Here is a 26,855-nt window from a genome sequence, read left to right on the forward strand (position 1 = left end):
GGCCTGACATAAACATAAAAAAAGGTGCATCACTGTTAAGACTTAACATTTCCTGGGACAGGTTAAGATACTACCGGTACACAACACAAAGAAAAGCCAGCAGAAGACTGTCCTAAACAGTGCTTCCCACTTTGAACGTCATCAACTGACCACTGTTTTCCATCTTACAGGACGTTACGTTGGCAAACATTTTAAAAATCCAACAGAAAAGTTAAGCGCTTTTGAAAATTTTGCTCGGAAAGTCTCTTAAGAGGTTATTAGTGCGTTTGCTTTAGTTATCTGCAATAAAGCTTGTGCTTTAAATAAGGGTTTTCTGTCGTTTCCTTATTACTCAATTTGGCTCATACATCAAACCCTCAAGTTTAAGACAGCAAATTGTGACTAAGTCATTATTGTTTTTCCAAGAAAAAAATAATAATATTAAAATTTGGAAAAATGGGGATGGGACTAGTCCATTAGCCTATATTCTAGACTAAACACACAGTAAGAGGATATTTCCATTATTTTGGAATAAAAAAAAAAAAACTAAAGCATTTGGCAGTTCAGAATTCAAAAACAGACACTCATTATGCAATGTGCCTCTCTGAGATTGAGAAAGCTGCTTGCATAATTCATGCCATTTTTAAACACCATTGATAACAAACTGTTTCATGAAACAGAAAAGCACTTATTTTCATTTTTATAGACTAGGAAGACCTGAATATATTTTCTTAAACAAAAAAACAACAAAAAAATTCACATACAGCATCGAGTACACACACACACACACACACTGACTTTAGAACACGACTCATTCAATACACAGAACCACCATTGCTCTTCAGACTGATCTACCACACATGATTTGTTGCAGTTTCTGAGATGTGACTTCTGGCGTAGCTTTCTCTTCCAGCCCTTTGTCAAAGATCTTCAGAGGCTTTGCAGAGCACTCTACCGCTAATTAGCCTGAGATGACTTGGAGATGGGACACTTTTTTTTACTGCTAACTGGGAAATACGGACAAGAAGTTGTCGGGTGGCGGAGAGAAATTAGAGGGGTTGCTATAGGCAGTCCTGGCCGATTCCTGATTTAGTCTAACCTACGCCAGCAACAGGATTCTATGCCTCTGCCTCGTCACTGGCGAATACTGATGCGTTGATTTTTGTCATGTTTGGAAAGAGAAGCATTTGGTTTTGCCAGTCCACTCAGGCCTGGCTGGAGGTGCACAGGGTGTGGGCATATTCATGCAGTCTTTGGACATGTCTGCCCTGCCTTTCTCCTCCCGGAGAGAAGACAACTAAGACAACCTATGAAACAAACCCCATGTTGGAGGCACACACTGGTCTGATCTGATAAATCATCATCTTTATCACCATCACCCTCATCCTACATCAACATCCTTATTCTTATTATTAAACTACTGTTTTTTTTTTATCTAATAATTGGCATGACACTCTTTCTTAAGTCACCCTTTCTCCCACAAGTTTGGGCTCTATTGGTCTACAAGAACCAAGATTAGTTCTCATTGGATGTAGAAGTACTGTTGACACAGCATATGCATTAAAAAAAGAAAAGAAAGAAAATAAAAAAACGACATTTATTTGGATATAGATAATATATATATGTATAATATATATATATATATATATACGTATAGATTGGCAACTTTGTGCACCAGTCCAAGGTGCAATAGGAAATCTGTTTAAATGTTTTGGTGATGCAAGTGTGTTTAGGGTGAGGCTGAGAACTATTTGGGGTTGTCCACGCTGCTTAGAGGGGCTGGCAAAGCCTGCTGAGAAGGTTCTGAGGTTTTGCCGTTGTTGGTGTTCACGCCATGACTTCCATCTGCCTGCAGCTCCACTTCCATCTTCCCAGCATCCTCTGCACAACTACTGTCAATGGGAGGGATGTTCTCGGAGTCGATCGAATCTGCTGCATCGACAGTACCCTCCTCTTCTTCCGGGTTCAAGCCGGTACAATCACAGTCTGTTCCTCCATTAGTCTTTACGTCCCTGACCTGAGGCAATTCCTCCACTGTTTTCGCCGTATCCATCATATCGTCACCAACTGTGGTTTTGGGCACTTCCGGAACACAAACTCCCGATTCACCTGACGCAGCTTCAGGTGTGACTGCGGCCACTGGCTCTGCCATTTCACCCACCTCTGGTTCTGCCTTCACTTCAGGGACTGCTACGGCAACTGGTACTTGCACGCTAGGCTCTGTGGGACTCTCCTGCACACACACTTGCGTAGCATCCTTTGAGTCTTTTTTAATGTTCCCTGACTCTGTGCAGTCCTGTTTTGAATCCTGTAGGATGTCTATCTCCATGGGCTGAGTCAAGTTAAAGCTCTGGATTAGGCGGACCAGATGTTTCACCTTCTCCAGAGAGGACTGCATCTCCTTCTGACGGGCAAGTATGCTGTTCTTAGTCTCCATGCATTTCTGTTAAAGAACAGGAATTCAGCATTACATATCGCACACAGCATATTATAAAATTACATTTAACGAATAGTGAAAATTCTGCCATCATTTACTCACCCTCAAGTTGTTTCAAACCTGTATGAATTTATCCCTTCTGCTGAACATAAAAGAAGACATTTCGAAGAATGTCAGTAACCAAACAGTTGATGGGCCATATTACTTTTTTTCTATACTATGGAAGTCAATGTGTCCCATCAACTGTTTGGTAACCGATATTATTCAAAATATTTTTTGTGTTCAGCAGAAGGAAGAAACTTGGTTTGGAACAACTTGAGGGTGAGTAAATGATGACAGAATTAAAAATTTTGGGTAAACTAGCCCTTTAACATCAGGAATACAACTAACAATCATTAAATAAAACGTCAAAATAACTACAGTATAGTTTGTGACAAGCCAGAAAATAAAGCTGAATGTTTGCCTTAAATTAGTTTTTCTGAGGCAAACATTCCTTCAAAGAGATTTAGTACAGCAGTATAATTAATCTTGAATCTCGAAAAGCTGAAAGAGGAAAATAATTAAATAACTCACTGTTATAGAATTGCTGAGCTGTTTCACTCTCTGTTCTAGTTGCTCTCGTTCCAGCTTTAGTTCGGCACTCCATTTCATTAACTTCTGCTTCTCTTCTTCTTTTGCTGTTGGACAGGGACAAAACCACCATAAATGTAATGGCCTCCAACATAGATTTATACATGACAATCATTTTTTCCAAAATTGTTAGAAATATATTAGATGTTACCACTTACATATTTCTACACTCGAAAACCTAAATATCAATACCTTCTTTGTAAGCAATGTAGGAATGGACAATTGCCAGGGTTCCTGGCCATGGAATGGCCTCTTCTTTCTTCAGAATCTGTAAAAGAAATTCTCTCAATAACAGACCAGTGCTATGCACACTTGACCTTTGGAAAGCCATGAGAGAAACTGAGATCAATTGTATATGGCAACAATGATGAACAACAGAACTTCAATGGGAGTGCTGGATGCTGTCTTACACTTACATGATGGGTGGAAAAAAGGCACAATCAATACCGAACCATGTGAAGAGCTTACAAAGGACGAAACAGCCTTAACGCCTGAAGAAACTCAATTTGTGTAAGGAGGGGAAATGTACACTTTATTTTGGCAGGGAAAGGGGAGTTTGACCTCTCAGTCGATCTCCCATTTCTAATTATATAAAATTGTATGTGCTTTAAAGGACCGAATTCGAGTTAAAAGAAGACATCACTGACTAGCCTGGGAGAGGAGAGACCAAGGGCTCATTGTGCTGCTATTATTTACCTGGTCTTGACATTTAGGACAGATCCACATGCCTTTGGGAATGTTTTTGAGGGGTGGGTCCAAGCAGTCGAGGTGGTAGACGCGCGAACATGTGTCACACATGAGCAACTGTCCACTGCGTCTGCACACAGTGCAGAAATCCTCATGGATGTCTCCCTGTCGGGAAGAACGGCAGGTGTCAGTACCACCGCCCCCCTTCTGGTCTGGACCAATCAGATGATAGCGGGAAGGGTGGGGAGGAGAGAAACTGACTGCTGTTTGGATTTATTTGTCTAGTGGCTTACTGGTGACTGGATTGTTCACTTAGTCAGGGCACTGGATATTTAGCTAGTATTTTATTACTATTATTATTATTGGGACCTATGTTAATCACTATTAAATGCATCATGTATTTATCAGTATTTTGGCTTTTAAAAATTGTATACTATAATAAATTACTTCAGGCCTGATATTTGTGTGGAAAGTAGAGAAAGACTGTTCACTTTGTAAGACTGCTGGCTCCATTTCAACAAATACAACAAATAAACACATGAATGACAGTGCTGGTAGGTCAGTCTTTCTCTTTCCAGGGTGGATGCTGGACTCTAACAAACAGGAGTTACCTTGCTCCGGTACACATTGAGGTGTACAGGAGGAATGCAGTGGAGGGTTTGGGGGGGTAGGGGCAGTAGATAACTCTACTAGAACAATAATAAAAGTGGGGGCTGTCAACAACATGGTCGCCCAGACTTGGCAGGTGGCTACTTACATCCCCGGAGCTGGGGCTGGGCTGGGGGACAGAATGAGGGTGGACAGAGAGGGGAAAGCCCCCCTTGTCAGGCCGCTCAGGGGCTGGGGAGGCGGGAAGGCTGCTGGTGGGGGAGAGCAGGGGGTTGCAGCCCAGCTCCGGCACCGCCGTGCTGCTGGTGATGGTGGTGCTGTATTTGGGAGGGCGACCTGAGTGAAATGAGACAGACAAGAAAAGAAAAACAAACAAAAAAAACAAAAACAAAAAGGAACAGAAAAATGGAGGAGGAAAAAGGGAAAAGAAAGGAAAAAAAAAAACACAAAGATGAAATAAAATAATGGCATTTTCTAGTTGCAACATACCTTAGAAAGGGGATCCTCATTGGCTAGCATGGAAACAGGAAAGGAGGGAGAGAGCGAAGGAGAAATGGAAGGGAGGGTCACAAAAAGCAGTTAGTGCAACAGACGACCACAGCAGCATGCAGGGAATTTGAAAAGCAAAGAGTGAAAGAAAGAGTAAAAGGAGGGATAGAGTAAAAAGAGAGAGTGTGAAAGAGTCTAAGCCTAAGCCACAAACAGATAGACATCTAATCTCAATTTATTTCTCTGCAGATGTTGCCTAGAGGAACAAGTAACACGTTTTTCACAAACTCAATAAGATGTCGTAGATCAGGATAGGATCAACAACATTGTCTATGGATTCACCACAGAAGAATATCTGCCCCCCTTTGAAAATTGTATTTAATATTAGAAGTTTTCTGGTCTATACTTATTATTGGAAACAGACATGTTTATAAAGTACTTAAGGTAGTGTCCTAGATCAAGCCTTTGAGGTGAAGTCTTGCAAGACCAAGCTGGTCCAAGGGGAAAGTCAATGTTCAAGTATTTGGTGTGAAGACCAAGTCAAGTCTTTCAAGGCCAAATCCAGCTAAATCAATCATGTTGAAACACCGCTCTGAAATTCAAGAGCAAATAACAGGGTATTTTCAAAGAAAAAAAGTGTGCAAAGAGCACACAAGAGACTCAAGTCTAAAGTAGAGCAAGACTGGGAGGACATATTTCTCCCTGTACTGACTCTCCTGACATTGTACAAATGTCTCTGATTTTGGAGTCTTAAATCAAATGTTAACAAGTCCAAGACAAACCAAAAGTCTCCATCTCTGGAAACTACACAAAACTGAGGGAGCAGTTCCTCAACCACCAACTTTATCCTATAAAACATCATACATGTCATCTTAGGTCAACTGGACAGCTGTAGGACTGCAGAGAGATCAAGCTCTAGCAAAGACAACAAAGCAGAATTGCAGAAGAAAGCAGATAGGCGTCTATTAGGTGTCTGTTAGGCGGTACATATAAGCAGCAGGGCTACAATACATCAACTTAAGCAACTAAGACAGTCAAGTACAGACCTCTCTTCCTGGTGCCTTGATGCAGTGGAGTGTTCAAGTAAGTGACAGCACTCTTTTTCCTCTGAGACATTCGAGAGAAGTCAGAATATTAGATGAGGTGGAAGTACATTCTAAGTTCTCAAAATCAGACCAGATGGAGGAGCGAACTACAGAAAAATGTTTGTACCTCGGGTTCAAACACTGCTCCACTGTACACTGGGTTGGCTGTTGTTCTCCTCTTACGTTCCTGTCTTCTGCTCTGAATCTCTGGAGAGAAAGGACATTCCATGCACATCTGGTTACAAAACATCCTGTCCTAGTCATTTTAATTTAGTGGAAACCCACAGTATATCATTGATACCAATGGGACTTACCTTCAAGATGGTCATGTGTGACCAACCCAAGAGACACCATAAAGGCAAGTTTCTGAAGGAGGAAAATATATACCTTTTATTTCGGCTTGAGACAGAATGGTTTTGTTAACGGTGAAGGTGCACAGTACCTGTGGGCTTTCCTCTCGTTTGACCTTAGCTGGAGGAGGAGGAAGAGGAGGAGAGGAAGAGGGTGGTGTTTTTGTGACCACCCGTTCAAGTCCTCCCTGTGGTTTCACAGTCTGAAGTAGAAAACAAGACACAAGGAATGCACTCCATTCAGTTGAATGTTTGATTCTTAGAGCAAGAACAATAGATAAAAAGTTATCCTTTAAACAAGCAGGCTAATTAAAAATGTGCTCTTACCTTCAAGTCTGAGTTAAGGTTGCTGATCTGAAGTGCCTGGGCAGGACTGATGACAATGCCTGTGACATGTGTGGTGCCGCCCGTGACTGCGGTCGTGGTCTTGTCAATGCTGGCGCATTGCTGTCCGTTCACAATGCGCACCTGGTGGATGGGCCCAGTGGAGGCAGGCAGAGATGACGTCAGCTTTGTAGTGAGCATCAGGGGCCGCTGGATTAGAGGAGCTGCCACCATTGGAGGAGGAGCGGGAGCGATGGGCACATTGATGGGCATGGGGGGTTTTGGTCGAACCTATGTAATGGAGAAAAGGGTGCTGGGTTATTAAGCAGATACAGTCTTGCCAAACCAATCGATTATGACAGCCACTCCATTGCCATGCCCTTAATATGCATGCTGTTTTGGGTTAAGAGACCAAGTAATGCCAACACTGAGCTCTGGTTCACTCACAGTGACTAGCTTTAAAGTGGATGAAAACGTCCCATTGTGTGCAGAGCACAATTTTGAAACACCAAAACAATCCCTTTAAGTAGAGGTGGGCAACTCTGGTCCTCGAAGTCCACTTTCCTGCAGAGTTTATCTCCAACCCTAATCAAACTCGCCTGCCTGTAACTTTCTAGTAATCCTGAAGACATTGATTAGCTTGCTCAGGTATTTTTGATTAGGGTTGGATCAGAACTCTGCAAGACAGTGGACTTTGAGGGCCCCTGAAGGGATTGTTCACTCTCCAAACTCTGCCATCAGTAGGGGCTTTCGCACCGGTAGTTATAGGAACCGGTAGTTATAGGAACCCTTTCCCTAGGGCCATTTTCCTGGTTGCATTCGTACCACCAGTAGGAACTCTGAAGCTTTGATTAAGCCTAAAAAGGCTAATTAAGCCGCACTTGTTGTTGTGACGTTTATTTCGACGGCACTGAGAACGCCAGAGCCTGAGCATGCAGCGCTCACATTCTCTGTTTTCATTAGTTTACGATCTGTTTAACAGTCCTGTCTAATAGTTTATCAGATAGAAATGTTATACAAAGAAAGTAAACAGTATATGACAAAGTATTAGCGTTTGCCGTGTGGTTGATGCCCAATGTCGCTTGCTGAGCAGAAATACATAATCATGTTTTGATTGGTCCCCTCAAAGTCACATTGGATTTTTTCCTTAGCATAATGGTTGAAAGGTCCATCTATCCCTGTTTTCCATGTTCGTGTAGTAAATTTATAGGCTATAATCTGTGTACACACTGCTTTAAAAAAAATGCTGCCTGATGTTTCGCGTGCATTCGGCCAGTCATCATACACCTACGTCACTGGTAGTTCCTATTGTGCTGGGTTAGACTGAAGTAGGAGGTAATTTAGTTCCCTCAAAAGGGACAAACTAAATTTGTTCCCAGTTCCTGCGGTGTGAACGCGGCAAAAAGCGATTACTTCCGCCATTAGTTCTAGAAACTACAAGTTTCATCTGGTGCGAAAGCCCCATTTACTCACACTCATGTCATTCTAAACCTGTACTGACTTTCTTCTATGGAACACAAAGAAAGACATTTTAAACATTTTGAAACATTGCACCACTGACATTTTTTTCCCCTTCTTCAAAATATCCTCTTTTGTGTTCCACAGAAGAAAGTATGGCATACAAGCAGGGGTCACCAAACTCGGTCCAGGAGGGCCACTGTCCTGCAGAGTTTAGCTCCAACCCCAAGTGTAGCTCACACCTGAACCAGCTAATCAAGGTCTCACTAGGCATACTAGAAACTTTCAGGCAGGTGTGTTGGACCTGGTTGGAGCTAAACTCTGCAGGACAGCGGCCCTCCAGGACCGAGTTTGGTGACCCCTGGTATACAGGTTTGGAACAACTTGTGGGTGAATAAATGATGGGTTCAAGTGGATTCATCTGTGCTCACTTCAGCATTACATAGCTTTTTGAGCTATAAGGTTATATACGGTCACTCTTTAAGGGGGTGGGCTTAGTGATAGGGTCAGCCAAAGCAATATTAAAAGAACAAAAGCAGAAAAACTGAAGCAACAACATTATTATAAAGGAACAAACAGCAAAACACTGTCTCACTCTTAAACACTGTCTACACCGGACGTGATCAGCAACTTGCATACAGCAAGTACATTTTCATACATTACCAACAGATCTCTGTTGAAAAGTTATTCAATTAAATGTTAATATAAATGTTGTTGAAGATGCTGTGTAGCCTGGACACTTTCAGTGTCGTAAGAATCAAGCTGTAGTTGCACTTCTGGGTCACGTCCAGTGTAGACACGATGCTAAGGAAGCTTACACACTTGAGAAAGCTCTGGCGGAGTGTTTGACAAACAGGAATGCATTTAGAGCGTGTGGAAAGAAGCAGGTCAGCAAAAATACAGTGGACTTAATTTAATTTTCATTGGTCAACAGATGCTTAGGTCAGAGTGCAGTGAACAGATGCTTAGGTCAAAGTGTAGTGCAGTTATATGTCGCATGACAGAGTGTCACTTTTTCGAACCTTTTTTTTCTTCTTATATTTTGCAACACAAAACTCCATTGAAATCAACAGATTTGTAGCAATCTATGACAGCATAAACCCTAGTGTGTAAGCATCCTAAAGCAAAGAAAGAAAAAAGACTTGAGCAGACAGTATCACAGCAACAGCCAGTGCTAGGAAGGAGAAGGTGAGAGTCAGTTTTATTGTGAGGAAAAAAGCTGAATTTGAGTCTCTAAGTGTGGAACAGTAATTCTTTAGAATTCATCTTTAGAAGTTTGGGTGACAGTGTTCGAGCGATTTCAGTTCCCATCTTAAAAACTCTGTTTCAAGATGAGAAGTTTACTTTAACTGAATTGTCTCCGTAAACAAAGGCTTTACAGACACAGAGCCTTTACTAGATTGTGTGTCCCTCTGGTGGCGTCAATGTGGAACTGCATGTACATTAGGGGAGGGGGCAGGTCTAACAGAGACGCACCTGTGGCTGAAAGGTGGGTCGAGGCGTCAATCTAGGAGGAGGGACAAACTGGGGAACTTTGATAGGCTGGGCAGAGGTGGTGGTGGCCTGTACCTGTGACAAAACCAGCCGTTCATTGGGCACTCAGCAATTGAAATGAGAGAAATTCATAACATTGTCTGTTTTTAGAGGAAATTAGCCTCTTTCTGGTTGCAGTCACCATACACCCCTGCCAAGCACATCAGTCAGAAAGGCAGTCATTTTCAAATATTCATACTAACTGGAGACATACACATTGTTCTAAACACATCAGAGCAAATTGGGTCTGACTAGTACTAGTCTACAGCAAACTATGCAAAAACAGATCCTTAATTAAAAAATTTTATATTTAAGTTATATGGAAACACTATGTGAAGAGGAAGAAACCTTAGCAGCGATTCACACTCACGACAATAACATTCTTGGACACAATCCGTGTGCCGGCATCTATGTCCTGATTGGGTAGCTTGCTGGCCACCTGAAGGTTGATTGGTGTGCTCTGGGAGTCGGAATTGGCGCCGGGTCTCGGGGGGTTGCTGATGGCAGTGACCATGGCGACTGTGGGGCGTTGTGTTGCCATGGAAGCAGGCATGGTGGAGGTGGCAGCTTTCAGCACGAGAGGTAGAGTCTTTGCAGTTATGACCGGCGTCATGGTGAGAGTCTTCTAGTTGAGGAGGTGGGGGGTAGGTTTTGATTGAGGGAAGCAATGAATGAGAAAGAGGAAACACAAAAGATGGCATTAAAGTCAGCATGAAATAAAAACGTATGCTATAGACATTCTTAGACTTCTCTGCAGTTATTGTGTACAAATTATCATTTTTTTGTCTTTGCCTTTAATCAAAATGTAACAACTTTTGGTAACAACAACAACAACAACAACTTCTTTTGGTTTATTTTAGTGTTACATGTAGTTAATATAATAGTAATTACTATAAATTGTGCATAATTACATGCAACTATCCATAAACCAAACCCTAATCCTAACACTATAGTAAGTACTAGGGGTTGAACGACCTCGGATTATTTTAAGTCGACTCTTATGTGATTAACGTCGAGTCAATGATGATTAATAAAAACAGAAGACATGGGAATGCTCTGCAACATGGCACAATTTGCAACTAGAGGCTAAAATTTGTGATGTTTTTTTTTTGAGAAGCCTGAACCTTGAGCCGAGACTCAAACTTGGATTGCATTTCAAAGAACGCTGCCCACAAGGCTATTGCTCCTACATAACAGCTCATTTTTATCAATTATTTTGTCTATGGGTCATTATCTATATATGATTTAGAATGAGCAGAAAACTGTAAGAAATATAAAGTAGCACAGTAAGATTACATTTATTTGAAAGCATTTGTGAAAGAGCGATTGAGTGTGTGAATTGTCTGTGCAGCGTTTCTCTACTAATAGTGAATCTGTGGGTTCTAGTTACTTTAAAAACGGAAAGAAATATATGCTAGCACTTTTCTGTTTATAAGCGGTTTTATTGATAAAACAAGCGCTGACAGCAATCTTCTGCACTACTGAATGTTCTGCACTGCGTGCATGCTATTGTCGTGTGCATGTTACAATGTAGCAGCACTTTATTTCAGAAAAGCGATTAACCTGTACAATAAACAGTTTAAAACATGAATTCACCTGATAAAGTTTGAGTATGCAGATGGTATAAACAAACATAACTTGTGGGAAAATATTTATTTATATGTATGCATTTGTAAAATTCGTAAAAGTGAACTTCAAAGATTTCTTATCCTGTGGCCTCCTCTTTAGGACAGCATTAGTATTACAGCCAATGTAAATCTATTTTTTGAGTTTTGATCACAAATAAGAAAACCTTAAGTCCTATCAATTAGAGAATATATAGCACATTAAGAACAGAACAGTTTGTAGGTCTTCTGCAAGGCAACTATATAGTTTGTGTAAAAAATTGTGACGTAATTAGCGACTAGTCGAGTAAAGTCTTTTGGTCTGTGCAACCCCAAGCAAGTACATTACTACTCAGTACTTAAATGTATAATTGCACTAACACGGAACCCAACTTTTCAATAGTGCCACTTTTTTCATGTTAAATATTAATTTAGAAACATCCTACAATACTTAAGTTAAAAAAATATGAATAAAATGTTTGTAAATGCCATTTCATGTGGATTTTAAAGATAGAAAAAGTTCAATATTTTAAAATGTTAAAAAGCAGTCACAGTACATGGTATTCTAACCTCAGTACAGGAAAAAAAACAATACAAAAGAAGTTTGAGGTCATTCATTATTTATTAACTATATAAAATCAATACCAATCCTTTAAGCTTCTAAGGTCACTCTACCCTTATTTTTTACAAACTCAAAGCTAATTTCAGGGACAATGGTTAGTGAGTCTGCAGAGTGCACCTTTAGAACAGAGCAGCACAGATGACTCAGGACAATCGTTTTTCAATAAACCTTTTGGGTAAACTAGCTAATCGGCTAATTTTGTGCTGCGCTAGAGGAACTGAATTCACGTCTCACCGGTAGTGGGTAAATATTCCACGGCAAATGACCTACGAGTGTAGAGTCGTTCTGCACATTTGTCTAGAAACTGTGTGGGGTTTTGATTGTAAAGCGGTACCTGTGGCGCCCCCTGGTTGTGTGGAGGCCCTGTGGGTGGCTGTGAAGGGGGGCAGACGGGCGTCAGCAGCACGGTTTTACCGTCTGCGATTGCTGGGAACATCTGTGGCTTCAGTTCGGGCTCCTGTTTGACAAGCAACTCCTTCCGCAACTGCTCCACCACTTTTTTCTGAGAGAGAGAGAAATTACTGGGAAATTATACAGCCATTCGCATTCACATTTTGATTGTGTGTTAGAGGAAATGGTGATTACAGAGAAACAACCAGAACATGTCAAATTGTTCTGAAACACACATACGCACTTTTTCTTGGAAATAAAAATTAAAAGACCCCCCCCACCCCCACCCCGTCTTTTCAATGTTCTGTTTATATCTAGCCGCAATGGTTTCTAATAATAGATTGTTAGTCACAAAATTCCCTGGTTTTCTTTGTTCTGGGTGTGAAGCTAAGCTGTGCCTTAAAAGACCCTTCAGGTGCGAGACCATCATAACAACACTGGAAATGCTTTTATAAAGGCCCACTGAGCCCTATACACACACACAGGGAAAAACGTGATTGAAATTCATCTCACACACTCTGCTGCCTCAGAGTCCTCTGGAGCCAAAGCGCACCTCTGAGAGTGGAAACACACACACATACACACACATTCCTCAACAAAGCCCCTGCGCTAAGCACAACATCAAATGAAAGTCTCTTCCTCAAAATGAATTTTGACAAAACTATTTTTCTTTTTAAGCGGACGATCAATCACATGGTAGCAGCCTTAGACTCACAAGCAGAAAGTTTACATACGTAACAGACCGCCGTGTCAGCTGCGCGCCTCACATATCGAGCCTAAAATCGCATAAATAAAAATTCATGATGCGGAAAGAGTTTAGAATTGATATGAATGGAACTGAGATTTAAAGGCAGAAAAATTGTATTCACAGCCGACAGAATTGAAAAAGAGTCTGAGGAAGCATCAACCTTTCGACCTGACACAATGCACACGCACCTTACGGATAAAGTAGATGAATCTTACGAGAACCTGCGCAGGTCATTTCACTCCAAATTCAAACTGAATTCTCAGTTCAAACTGAAAATACCCTATTGTAATATACCGTAAACTTTTTAATCAGCAAAATCTAAATACATTACCGTATGTATAAATATTTTTATTGAAATACAATCTGGGTCAAAGTCTGAGACTGAACTATATCTCTCTCTCTGTGTGTGTGTGTGTGTGTGTGTGTGAGAGTTAAAGGGGTGGTAAAATGCCCTTTTCACAAGATGTAAAATAAATCCAAATGTCCCCAGAGAGTGTGTGTGTGTGTGTGTGTGTGTGTGTGTGTGGTTTTAGCTCAAAATACTATACTCACAGATATTTTTATATAGCATGTTAAAGCTAGGGTAGGTAATCCTGTTCAGAAAAAAAATGTTTTATACTGGGTGAAATGGTCCTTCCATTCTGATAGTAGTCAATACATTATGTGTTCAGAAAAAAGAATGAAAAAAATCTGACCTCTGTAGCAGCTGTAGGACAGTAAAAACTCTGACCAATCACTGCCATTCGGTGCGAATGTAAAGAACCAATCAGATGCCTTCATGTCTCGTGCCCGAGCACCACTGCGTGCACAGCAGTGATGCGCGGGTCAAAGCATAAACAACCCGCACCCGACCAACGTTTTCAACTAACCCGCCCGCAACTCGGACCGCAAAAAAAAGAAAGAAAATATTGTACCCGACCCGCATTTGTTTAAAAGTAGCTAGTAAATGCTCATCGCGTCATGGGCCATAGACGGAGGAACTAGGGGTGCGCATTTTTCTGAATGCTGTATGATATAGCCTAGTGTTTTGTAATAAAGGCTTGATTTATTCATTTATTTTGTTTCATTTTCTTAACAATTAAGATGCTGCATGTGTTTATCCAGTCTAATCGAAGTGTGCGTCTCTCCCCCGACTTTCCCAACAAAAATCCCCCCCGCCCCCTCTCAGCAAATACATAAAACTGACATTACTGAGCTATATGCGTTTAAAAGTAGCCTATTAAAATGGCACAATGGCATTGCTCAGTTCAACGCGTTGGGAAATCGAGCATTTTGTCCCGCGTCAGCTTTTATTCAAAAGTTAATAACGCGCTCAACATTCAGGTAAATAAGGATTTCCCACTGTCATCTCTGCAGACTGAGCTCGTGCGTCATCCTCGCGCAGTTATTCAGCCAATAAAGTGTAGACCTATGTATTTCATAGAACATTGTGTGTAGTACTATATAAATTACAAAGGTTTAATTGGCATCTTTATTTCAAACGACCCGACCGAATATCATTACGAATATCATTACAAATATTTTTAGATGACTCGTAACCGCGGGTAACCGCAGGCACCCGCTCATTTTGGATCAACCCGCGCATCACTGGTAGGTACATGCAGCTGACACCAAATGTGGATGCGTGTTCATGTTTGTGGGGGGGCGTAGCTTTGGACGGAGCACTGACAGGAGGGGGCGGAGCTTAGAAGAGGTGCCACTTTCAAATCTGGCTAGCTCTCCAACATTACCTACCCTAGCTTTAAAGCTTTTTGAGGGTTAGCAAAAACGCACCGTTTTGTGCATGGCGCTTTAAATGCAAATGAGCTGCTGCTTCCAAAACAGAGGGCGGAGTTTCAAGAGCTCGTGTGTGTTAGCAGCTGCGATTACCTCACGCAGACACACTAAAATTACAGAAACGGTTCTGCCTTTAATGTTAAAACGGAGTCAGACAAAGATGGAGAGACTCAAGAAGAAGCGACAACATGTAGACTGCAACAGGACGTCTCTGAATGGTTAGTTGATGAATTTATGTAGAATATGCTAATTGAATTTATGCTATCTTCAATTACCATATTCTGACATGATAATCTATAAATCACTCGTATAGGTGTGACTTTCTATTGCATGTGAAAAGACAGATGCTAAAGTTTGAGCTGACTCACAAATGTGCTTGACTACAATTCTCCCTCTTCTCAACATGGACTGCGTGTTCCCGGGTCCGGGATTTATGTAAATTTTAGGGTTGGTGATGTCACTAACCCATGAGGAATGTCGTATAGTTCCTACCAGCCGTTTCTTGTAGTCCTTTAAAAACTATTTCAAAAAGCAAATATCTCCCTTTACTTTGAGCATTGTAACTTTGCAGATGTTGTTTATGCTCAAACAGCAACATTACACACTAAAGTTAGAAAAGTGAAATCATACTCAACTACCCCTTTACAGTTGCAGTATGTAATATTGACAGCAAGTGGTTGAAATGGGTACTGCAGTCCAAATTCAAAATATTGGAGAGAGTTGTTTATCCCGCCCCCTCCTCCTCAGACTCGACGCTCACGCCGGTTGCCAGATTGAGGACACTCAACAGTAACGAGCACAGTTGATTTATGCCTTCGTTCATAGAGTTTTTTAGATGGATGCAGAGGCTTTTTAGGTTGGGTAGAATCCGCAATCTCTGATCTAGTTTGTTTGCTGGCTTCCATGGCTACAATACTCAGTGTTTTTCACCAACTGGCAACCTGGAGTGCTGAAATACTATTGGGTAAATTGTCAGTCGGCGGGATCACAGAGACCAAAACAAAAAATGACATTCAGACACGGAAAGCACATTTCAAAGTAGAATAACTAGCTGTAGCAGTGTTTTTCTGAGAACTTACCATTTTCTCTAAATATCTGCAAACATATGGTATTTTAATGCTTTAGTACAGTCAAAATGCTTTAGTACCTTTAATATAATATACATTTAATATAATTTGTTTCGATTTTGAGATGAAATGTGAACTAGACAGGTCCTTGACAGGATTCGTGAGAGAACTGAATTACCATTCACTGGACCGTTTCATCATCTCGTTCTATAATCCTCATCTGGCTTGACTAAAGCTATACGCATACAATATTTGCCCTCCACATTTGAGTACAGAGTTAAAAAAATAACAAATCATGTGTACTTATACTGATCTATTCTTTCTCTCTATCTCTTTCGAAGGATAAAAGCTAAAAGCTAAGCCAACGATCAGTAAACTGGGACGATTCTTTGATGAAACTAACTGGAGAATTTCAAGAGTAGGAGGAGAAGAAGGAGAAAGAGAGAGAGAGAGAGAGAGAGAGAGAGAGAGAGAGAGAGAGAGAGAGAGAGAGAGAGAGAGAGAGAGAGAGAGAGAGAGAGAGAGAGAGAGAGAGAGAGAGAGAGAGAGAGAGAGAGTGAAACATAGCCCCAAAACTACTGTGCTGACTTGTTGTGCAGACTTTAAGCGACCGAATAAGTGAAATCTCAAACAATTTTGGAGTGTTTTTTACCAGCAGGAGACAAGACGAGCACGCACGCAAGCACACACACACACACACACACACACACACACACACACACACACAAACACACACACGCTCTTCTGTCACAGTTCTTAAACACGCAGACGCAGGCCTCTCCTGCTGGCTGCTCTTTTCTCTACCACAAAAAACAATTCTATATATATATATATTATTTAAAAAAATTCCTATCTTATTTTATCATTATAAACTAAAATTCCCAAAAGGTCTAACTGACACTTCAGGAAATCAACAAAACAACTTTCAAATAAACAAATCAAATCCACTGGGTCACACAGATCTGCTGAAACACACTGGTGTTCTTGTGATGTTGCTTGAAAAGTAAAAGTAAACCCTGCTTTAACCTGGGCTATTATCACCAGTGCAGGATAGATTACTTAAAAATTGTAGTTAGTAATTTAAATCTATTACGGTACATTACACATTTTAGGTAATATAATCAAACTACTTTTGACTTAATTTTTCTTTCCCTCTTTGTATTTCTATCTATCTATCTATCTATCTATCTATCTATCTATCTATCTATCTATCTATCTATCTATCTATCTATCTATCTTTTTTAAACTAAAGTGTAGAAGCACAACATTTAAAAAACTATAAAAATAATATCAGTGCATATCCTTAGCACTGCATTAGTTCATGTGTTCAAGTAAATGTAAAAGAGATAAAGCCTAATGTAGTCACCCATTTTAGTTTTTTTTTACATTTACAACCAAACATCACATTATCAATAACATTTTGCTCATTGACACAGACAATAAAGCATTTGAATCATGTTTCACTGTTCAAAAACATTTTCCTTGCAGCAGTGAATGACGTCACACACATTGTGAAAGTTCTTACCTGTTTCTCACTCAGAGCCGTGATCTTCGCTTGCAGCTCGTGAAGTTGTTTCTTCAGATCTGCGTTCTATTAAAAACACCAAAGACAAGAGTAAGATTCACTTAATTTGAACAACAATGACATATTCAATAATAATAATAATTCAGAATTGCTGAACCTTTGTTTAATAAAACACTTAAACAACATAAACAACACCAAGCTATCTTATTAAAATGCAAAATATAAATGCGCAGCTGTCAATCATGTTAAAGCTCTCAAACAAACCTTTCTGAAGAGCAACGTCATAAAGAATATTTACCTGTGGATCCTGCTTCATTTGGGCGACAAGTTTCTATGGCAACAGAAGAGAAGACAAGAATTTGCAGTCAAAACTTATGCCAACAGTTTTGGAGGGAGTTGCAGACATGGTGTGGCATCTACAGGCCACATGTGGAACTACAGCCTCACATTCAAACAAAAGCAGAGCAGCAGGCAGCCTGCCAACAGTCCTCCAGTCAACAACGGTTAGTGGAGACACCGTTTACTGTGTTCACTCAGAACACACATTTTACATTTGCAATGAACAAATTGAATTTATACAAAAATGGTTAGTTGATCCAGTTGGGGTGAAATCAATCTTTGACTGACAGCTAAAGGGACGGTTCACCCAAAAATTTAAATTGTCATTTAGAAGTTATGTCTTCTGCTGAACACAAAAGAAGATATTTTGAAGAATGTTGGTAACCAAACAGTTTCTGGTCCCCCATTAACTTCCATAGTATTCTTCCTTTATGTTATGTTAAACAGAAGATTACTTCATGGAGGTTTAGAGCAACTTGAAGCTGAGTAAATGGCAAAATCTTAATTTTTTTGGTGAACTACGCCTTTAAAAAGGTGAAAAAGATAGGGGAGAGTGGGGTAAGCGGTGCCAATTTATACTCAAAGTTGTCCTCTAGACAAGGAGAAATGAGATGTTAAATCTGTCCCCTAGTTATATTTCAGGACGACTGCTATCAACTGAAACTGGAACCCATTGAAATAGCCTCTTAAACATTCAATTCACATTTTCATAAACCAGTTGTAAAATGCAGTGAAACAATTTCAGAAGTAAAGCTTAAGGCCTAAAGACCACTTTTATTACTTAATAACAATTAAATATATAATTTATTAATTCATGATTAATCATTAGCATGTTCTTTCTTTAGCTTAAATTATTTTTTAGCTTGATTTTATACATTGGCAACATAACACATGTTGTAAAATAAATATATTGTTTTTAAAATCAAGCTAATTTTACTAAACTTAAAAAAAAAAAATCATAATGTTTCTTATGTACATTTCACAAGACATCATACATCATGGGCTCTTTCGAAATATATGGAGAAATCATGACGCATCTTGTCCCACTTTAATATAAAAAACCCAAGAGTGATTTTACGTTTCTTCAAAGTTTTCGCAGTCCACCAGTAGGCAACAGTGAGTCATGCGAGACCACAAAACAACCCGGATGAGGCAACAAATCCCTCTTCCACCTGCCTGTCAAATATTCCAAGCGATATGAAGACAAAACCAGACGGCAGCGCACAAAAACAAAAAAACTCCAGTATGTAAAAGAACACCTGCTTAAGATGATTCATGCAATTAAAGTAATGGCTAACGCTATATCAGCCCAGTATGACCCCGATTCTCCTCTTTCTTTCTTTCTCTCCGTCCCTCCCTCCTGTCTTTTTTCTTTCTCTCACCCCAGTCAGACAGCTCGACTAATTTTCTGCCTGCTGGGACACGCCGTCTCTGACTGCGAGGGACAAGGAGAGAAACATATCTTCATTTAACACTAATGCTCAAGTGCAACGGTGGACCTGAAGACCTGTTCTCCCGGACTCCGAAATCATTTGAATCATCCGAAAAGCATCCGCTCTCTGTCCTTATAGCAATGGAGGAGCTTCTCGGCATTGGCTTGCGACTTTAACTCTTGTAATGAGAGTAGAGTGACGCTTCAGAATTGTTTTCCCCACACGATTTAACTGATTAGAAGCCCATTTGCGAGATCTCCTACCTGATGGACTTGTATTTCCACTTTCAGGGCCTCCTGTAATGTTTGCAATTCCATCATTGATCCAGTTCGCCAGAAAGAGAGTCCCAGGAAACTTTCAGGCTGTCTAGAGAAATCACACAAAGACATTTCAGAGACTTATTGGATTTTTTTTCTTTTCTTTTATGTTATATATTTAACCTTTATTTTGCGAGATGCTCGGAGGTTGACTTAATCCAACAGCGCCACAAGGGGGAACACAAGTCGGTATCTAATGCGATTTGAGGGAAAAACGCACTTCTCTAAATCGAGGCATGATTCATGATGTCTCAGGTGGTGGTAAACAGACACGCTTTATTCAGGTCGTATTCCCAGAGCGATTCCGCAACGCCACCGCACTGCAAGAACCTCTTGTTTAAGTTCAAAAAGTATCTTGGGCAAACGGGACTAAAAGGAGGAAAAAAAACTCAATAGAGTTTCTTGTTGGAAAGCAGTTTTCTGGGAGAGGAAAACTGCGGTTGGTGGAGGATTAAAAACTTGTGACAATCGAGAAGATGGGTAGGACCGTTTTGCCCGTCGGATAAAACGGAACAACCTCGACGCAAAGACTTTAGAGTAACAGTGGGTGGATCGGAGGCAGTGTTACAGACATTCATTCACTCTCATTGATTTTGGTGTGCGGCCCTGTGCCAAGAGGACAATTATAACAGAGGCTATTAGAGGACTTACCAGCTGGCACTGAGACTGGTGTTCACGCGCTCTCTCCAACTCCCTGCACAAGATGAAACACACACACACACACAGAGCCTATTAGATTGGGGAGAGACACTCCAATTCCCTCCCTCTCTCTTATACAGTCTGTGAAAAAAGGGGCAACATTGCAAGCGCAGCATTCAGCAGGCTTCTAATTGCTCATCCCGTCTATGAACCCCACGACAAAAAGTCCTGCATCCCTGTGCATCTCCCGGCATCTTCCCGGACCTAAAAATATCTTCCCCAAAACTCAAGCATTAGATTTATTCTTTGTGCAGTCCTGCCAAATGGAGTTCTGTGATATTAAAAGGTTAGTTCCCCCAAAAATGTACATTCGGATTCGGTCATTAATTACTCACTCTTTTGACTTTGATTCATCTTTGAAACACAAATGAAGATCTTTGTGATGAAATCTGAGAGCTTGCTGTCCCTCCATTGACAGCTATGCAACTACCACTTTGATGCTTCATGAAGTTCATAAAGAGATCGTAAAACTAATCGATAAACATTCATCAACGAACACATCAGTTGTGGTAAACGTAAGCTCAAACTTGTTTGCTTGACGTATGAGAACCAATGAGGTTCATTCTCGTGTTACGCATCACTTTTGAACTTCAGTGAGAACCAATGAGGTTCATTCTCGTGTTACGCATCACTTTTGAACTTCAGTGAGAACCAATGAGGTTCATTCTCGTGTTACGCATCACTTTTGAACTTCAGTGAGAACCAATGAGGTTCATTCTAGTGTTACGCATCACTTTTGAACTTCAGTGAGAACCAATGAGGTTCACTCTAGTGTTACGCATCACTTTTGAACTTCAGTGAGAACCAATGAGGTTCATTCTAGTGTTACGCATCACTTTTGAGCTTCAGTGAGAACCAATGAGGTTCATTTCAGTGTTACGCATCACTTTTGAGCTTCAGTGAGAACCAATGAGGTTCATTCTAGTGTTACGCATTACTTTTGAACTTCAGCGAGAACCAATAAGGTTAATTCTAGTGTTACGTATCACTTTTGAGCTTCAGCGAGAACCAATGAGGTTCATTCTAGTGTTACGCATCACTTTTGAGCTTCAGTGAGAACCAATGAGGTTCATTCTCTTGTTACGCATCACTTTTGAGCTTCAGCGAGAACCAATGAGGTTCACTCTCGTGTTACGCATCACTTTTGAGCTTCAGCGAGAACCAATGAGGTTCATTCTCGTGTTACGCATCACTTTTGAGCTTCAGCGAGAACCAATGAGGTTCATTCTAGTGTTACGCATCACTTTTGAGCTTCAGTGAGAACCAATGAGGTTCATTTCAGTGTTACGCATCACTTTTGAGCTTCAGTGAGAACCAATGAGGTTCATTCTAGTGTTACGCATCACTTTTGAACTTCAGCGAGAACCAATAAGGTTAATTCTAGTGTTACGCATCACTTTTGAGCTTCAGCGAGAACCAATGAGGTTCACTCTCGTTACGCATCACTTTTGAGCTTCAGCGTGAACCAATGAGGTTCATTCTAGTGTTACGCATCACTTTTGAGCTTCAGTGAGAACCAATGAGGTTCATTTCAGTGTTACGCATCACTTTTGAGCTTCAGCGAGAACCAATGAGGTTCACTCTCGTGTTACGCATCACTTTTGAGCTTCAGCAAGAACCAATGAGGTTCATTCTAGTGTGACACATCACTTTTGAGCTTCAGCAAGAACCAATGAGGTTCATTCTCGTGTTATGTATCACTGTTCACAGATCAATGTTAATATGTGAATAAAATACAAAATTCATCATTTAAAGTGATCGAGTTTTTTCAGAAAATTTGGACTAGACCGCTCAATTCATATGGATTTTTTACAATCTCTTTATTAACTTTTTGAAGCATAAAAGTGGTAGTTGCGTAGCTGTCAATGGAGGGACAGCAAGCTCTCAGATTTCATCACAAAGATCTTCATTTGTGTTCCAAAGATTTTGGAACGACACGAGGGAGAGTAAATGATGACAGATTTTTTGTTGTTGTTGAGGGAACTAACCCTTTAAGCAAAGCCTATAGTCGCCAGCGATGACATCTGTCATGACCACACGGATGTCGGGTATCACAGGACCTTCAGCCTACAATGCACAGGAAACGACAAGCTCTCAAATCGACAAGTCCATGAGTCACTCTCTGATAAAAAATAAGTCTATATCAACAGACACAAGTAAATATTACAATCACTTAATCTTTAAAAAGGAAACCATGTCAACTTGGGTGCTCACAAAAATTGGAAGCGATTATGAAAACTGAAGTTGAAATTAGGTTCCCTTTTCCAGGAAGTTTTCATTCTAAAATCTATTTTAAAAGAACACTTTCCATATATTTATATTATAATAAATAAAAACAATAACAGCCTGACCCAGCACCAATATTCTTGAAAACGAATACTAACAAGCAGAAAGATATAAGCTGGGTTGCGGTTATCATCTCTGCTGCTAACTACCAGGAAACAAGACTATGTAAACATCCAAAACCCAAACTAAAGGCCTGTTAACGACAACTAAAGATAACACTATAACAATAACTATTAGCATACACACCAGCGCACGATATCGTTTTTTATTCTAAGAATGCACAGCAGTTTTGTCGTCTACTGGTCTCTTTTGTGTGCTTTCACTCTTTAAAGTCAGGTGGCTACTGATTGGCTGTCAGTGATTTTATTGTTCATCAGCTGAAGAAAAAAAAAAGTTCTAAAAAGTGATTCCAATGATAACGTTTCTCTGTGCCAATGTCGTTATAGTTGTGTTGTGGACTATGCTATTCATTTATATTCAGAATGATTTTTAGAACTATATCTTTATCGCCCTTTTTGTGAATGGACCTGAAAACTTGCAAGTCACCTTATTATTATTAAATAGTAAACATTTGTTATAGTAATAATAAGACTAGACATAGTAATAATAATACTGATAACAACAACAACAACAGTAATAATATAATAATATATAATCATGAAACTTTGGTTAGTTAGAGGTAAATCCCTCTGAACTAGACTGAAAAAATGTATCTTGTCGATGCAATATAAGATATTTATGTTGAATCATAATACTGACTGGCTTTTAATAAGCACCAGCTAACGTCTTAAAATATTAAAAATAAAATGAGCAGAAAAAATTTGCATCAGTAATGAAACATATTTACATTTGAGTTTGCAATTCAAACTAGGTTCTGATTAGCAATATGAAAGTTATATAGTACAGTAACAGACTCAACATATAGTAAATATAGTAAACATATTAAAGTTTTCAGTGACCTGTTGAAATGTTCTATGTAAAACTATACAACCAACCCAGGTCAAATCTTAACTCCTAAATCTAGAAGAATAAACTTTTGCTTGAGCTTTGGCAAATATATAACCATACATATTTATAGAAATATAACTACATATTTCAAAAAGTAAAACACAGCAACCTGAATTACATAAAAGTGAGAATAAGTCAGAACAACATATTCTGGTAATTCATTTTAATAAATATTAGTACTCTACTGAAAAATAGCTGTTATTTTACACAAATACCTATACATGTAACAAATGGCAATCTTGTTTTAATTGACCTACAAACAACTGATTCGTTTGAGTGCTGAAATTAAACTTTACTTAAGCAAACTGATAGAAGATGGCTAAAAATAGGCATAATACGGGTAATGTGAATTATTGTCCTTTATAAATAGTATCCAGGCTTGGATAAGGTAACACAATATCACAACTACACCTGACAAGACACAAACTATAGGACCAAAATACTTCCAGTGTCGTGTTACATAAGCCAGCAACGTTTTGTTTTGCATAATTGCTTGATATTCAAGAATGGCATGAACAACAACACTACTGTGCAAATGTGTGAGTATTAAAAGCATTACATACATCGCTACATGGAATCATGGAGGCCTAAAAGATTTGATTCACAGTATAAAAACATTCAAAGTGAAACTAACGTTACATGGATAAGGAAAGCAAAACCTAAAGAAAGAGCTGAACATGTCAGGTGAGGGTGGAAACAGTGTAAAGTTTTACAAACATGTCAAATATCAACAATCAGTTCAAAACATAAGCATGATGAAAGCCAAACATGAGCAGAAAAACGAAGTAGATAACAACAGTTAAACAATAACAAAAAGGTAAACACGTTACTAGAGTTTTACAAACATCACCAACCCGTTGTAAACTAGTAAACTGCCACTAAACCTGTGCTAAAAAGTACTTCAAGTTTTCACAATATTATCCAACAAAGACTGAATACGAAATATTCATACATAACAGATATCCTACATAAGCTTTAATATGCCACCTGCAAAACTACAATAATGTGCAAAACAGTCTGACAGGCAGTTAGGGTACAGTTTGATCCAAAATGATCCCGATCTATACATAAAACCCGGCTTTAGTTCAGTCCATCTGATCAGGGAAGTACAAATGACAGGAAAAGTTGAGCAGCACTTTGATTAGGCCACTATTATAAACCTCAGGGAAACACGGAAGATGATACACAGTGTTTACCCACAGCACACTTCAACAAATATTCATACAGGAGGTGGTTATGCATGTTTCATCCACTACAATAAGCGTTTTGCGTTTCTTTTTCTCTCTCTAAAATAATCTGGCTGTAGTTGGCGCAAGCTAAAACACATCAGCTCCAATAACTCAGCCTCCACCATCCAACCAAAAAAAAAAAAAAAAAAAAAAAAGCAACATAAAAGAAAATCACTTTCTAAACAAGCAAAAAACCCGAAACGTTATAAAAAGCATCACTTTACCATTCACCCACGAAAAGTCCAGGTACTAAAAGCGGTGAAAACTACCAAAATAGGAGTAAAAAAAATTGTACAAACCTGCTGCTGGATATAAGGAGCTTTCATATTGTGCTACGGCTAACTCTGCTAAAGCTAACAGGCCAACAGCACAAATTACAGTTAGATGGACTCGACTGAGCCGCAACCACTAATTCAAGCCATACATGAGCAAAAGATCTTCATTCTTCCCCCTTTCATCCCCACGCTGCCATCGGATACATTGTTTCCACTGAGCTGGAAACAACCGTTGCGGCAACAATGTATCCAGCGAAGTTTAAAATGTTACAAAATAACAAAACGCGCGGAACGTTCGATTCACGCGCTGCACTTAGAAATACACCACTCAACTCCTAGAAATAAGCGGCAATTTTGCTCCAAAATCATCGGGATCCTGACTTCTCTACCTACCCGATCGAGACGGGGTTTGGATTTGGAAAAGCGGCGAAGAGTCTACGAACGATTAAAGTCCAAAAACGAGGCGCATAAAAGTTGCAATAATAAAAAAAGATCCCAAGGTGCACTTACCCTCCTCTACTCACTTGAGCAGTAGTGCCTCTCTCTCTCCCCACAAATTATTTAAATAAATATTTACAAAACAATCCGAGCTCTCAGTCCGATCCGATCGCTCACATAGCTGTCGTGGTCATCTGGGCTGAATTTAGCTAGGTTAACGACCTTATTTTTTGTTTGTTTAATTTTAATTTGTGTGTGTAAAAAAGAGAGAAACTGAGATACAAAACAAGAACTCTTCTTCAATCTCATTCACCACAGCCGCAGCACCCGAAGATTCATCCGCGCAGGAAGAGGGAGACGAAGGGGGCAGGAAAAGTAGCCGTCAAAAAGCACAAATACTTTAAACATCTATTCAAACGATTCAGAGACATCGCGATTACTGTAAAAGTGCACGTGCTTGGTGTAAAAGTGGACGTGAAGTTTCCTCGAAACGTGTTTGTGAAGAGGACTACTTTTTGTGACGGTGCGGCGAATTTATTTCACTTTGCCTAAGGAACAGCGGTAGTGCGTCTCCCATTGCCTAGGGAAAAACCCGGATGTAAACTCGGCGAAACTCATCTGGACAAGAGAAGTGGCAGTCAACTCACTCGAACTCGTGCATATACTCTCAAAGACAACACAATAAGTGTTTTATTAGTGTAATGTTTATAAATGCATATTACCATAAAGAAATACAGAGATAAATGTTGAATTCAAAATATAATAAATTTTACAAAGTATAGGCTAACTGGTTAAATTATGTAAACAATATGTCCAATTTAAAAAGTGCTAGACTTTAATAAAACAAAAAGGGAAAGATGCTGCTTTACTTGACTACAAACATTATGGGCTATTTAGGCTAATAACAACATGCTCTAACAGACTTTCTGCTTTAACGTTTATACACAGCACAATGCCTACGGTAGCTATTGTTGAAAGTCATAAAAAAATGGGGGGGAAACTAGATGGAGCTAGATAATTTAATTTTATGTATATATATACACACACAATATGCCAGATATGCATATGTGTTAATGATGTGACACACTGTCTTGTGATGTTATTTACACTTTGTGTAAAACTCTGTCTGCCAAATCAGTCACTGCAACCTATTTATCATTGACAATTATACAAAACAACATTGTTTGAAGGAATTTATAAATTGGATACATCATTTTATTTATTTATTTAATGAATAGAACTACCCCAAATATAGGCTACTAACAATTGTATGTTTTGCACATTGAAATAGTTTATTGTCACTTCGACCCAGTTCCAATTCTTCTTTATGAGCATTTATGTCAGTCCAAAACATATTTGCATACATGCAATGAACAGCCTATATAAATTTAAACTCGTTTAATTTTCATTACAACAGAAATCACAGGAGTAGCTAATCTATATTCAACTAAACGTTCCAGTACTACAGGTTTCACAGGATAAATAGTCAGCAAAAGAAGTGACTGCATCCCCCCATCC

At 39.6% G+C, this 26,855-nt stretch overlaps 1 protein-coding gene across 5 annotated transcripts; it reads right to left on the reverse strand.

Moving 5' to 3' along the window:
- Positions 1 to 1,562: 1,562 nt before the first annotated feature.
- phf21ab (PHD finger protein 21Ab) lies at positions 1,563 to 25,680 on the reverse strand. Of its 5 annotated transcripts, none has more exons than XM_079603182.1 (18): positions 25,410 to 25,680; positions 20,054 to 20,096; positions 19,349 to 19,451; positions 17,612 to 17,644; positions 17,314 to 17,379; positions 12,142 to 12,309; positions 9,952 to 10,206; positions 9,525 to 9,617; positions 6,594 to 6,881; positions 6,359 to 6,469; positions 6,231 to 6,282; positions 6,044 to 6,123; positions 5,878 to 5,938; positions 4,491 to 4,678; positions 3,743 to 3,898; positions 3,239 to 3,314; positions 2,990 to 3,093; positions 1,563 to 2,422 (listed from the first exon to the last, which is right to left on the reverse strand). In XM_079603182.1, the coding sequence occupies exons 3-18, from the start codon at positions 19,403 to 19,405 to the stop codon at positions 1,727 to 1,729; spliced, it is 2,484 nt and encodes an 827-aa protein (XP_079459308.1). In that variant the 5' UTR covers positions 19,406 to 19,451; positions 20,054 to 20,096; positions 25,410 to 25,680; the 3' UTR covers positions 1,563 to 1,726. The 5 variants fall into 5 exon arrangements, with proteins under 5 accessions (XP_079459308.1, XP_079459307.1, XP_079459306.1 ...); XM_079603181.1 differs by having other exon boundaries at positions 9,952 to 10,203; positions 25,410 to 25,662; XM_079603180.1 differs by lacking the exon at positions 25,410 to 25,680 and adding an exon at positions 24,924 to 24,953.
- Positions 25,681 to 26,855: the final 1,175 nt, after the last annotated feature.

The sequence above is a fragment of the Phoxinus phoxinus genome (assembly GCF_949152265.1).
Source record: "Phoxinus phoxinus genome assembly, chromosome: 25".
Lineage (NCBI taxonomy): Eukaryota > Metazoa > Chordata > Actinopteri > Cypriniformes > Leuciscidae > Phoxinus > Phoxinus phoxinus.

Bases quoted from the DNA above. Each gene is read 5' to 3' on its own strand.
- phf21ab (XM_079603182.1), bottom strand. From the start codon at position 19,405: ATGATGGAATTGCAAACATTACAGGAGGCCCTGAAAGTGGAAATACAA. The intron at 10,207-12,141 runs GTACCGCTTTAC...CTCCTCAACTAG, and splicing joins ACAACCAGGGGGCGCCACAG to AAGACTCTCACCATGACGCC. The intron at 6,124-6,230 runs GTAAGTCCCATT...CTTTCTCTCCAG, and splicing joins CACACATGACCATCTTGAAG to AGATTCAGAGCAGAAGACAG.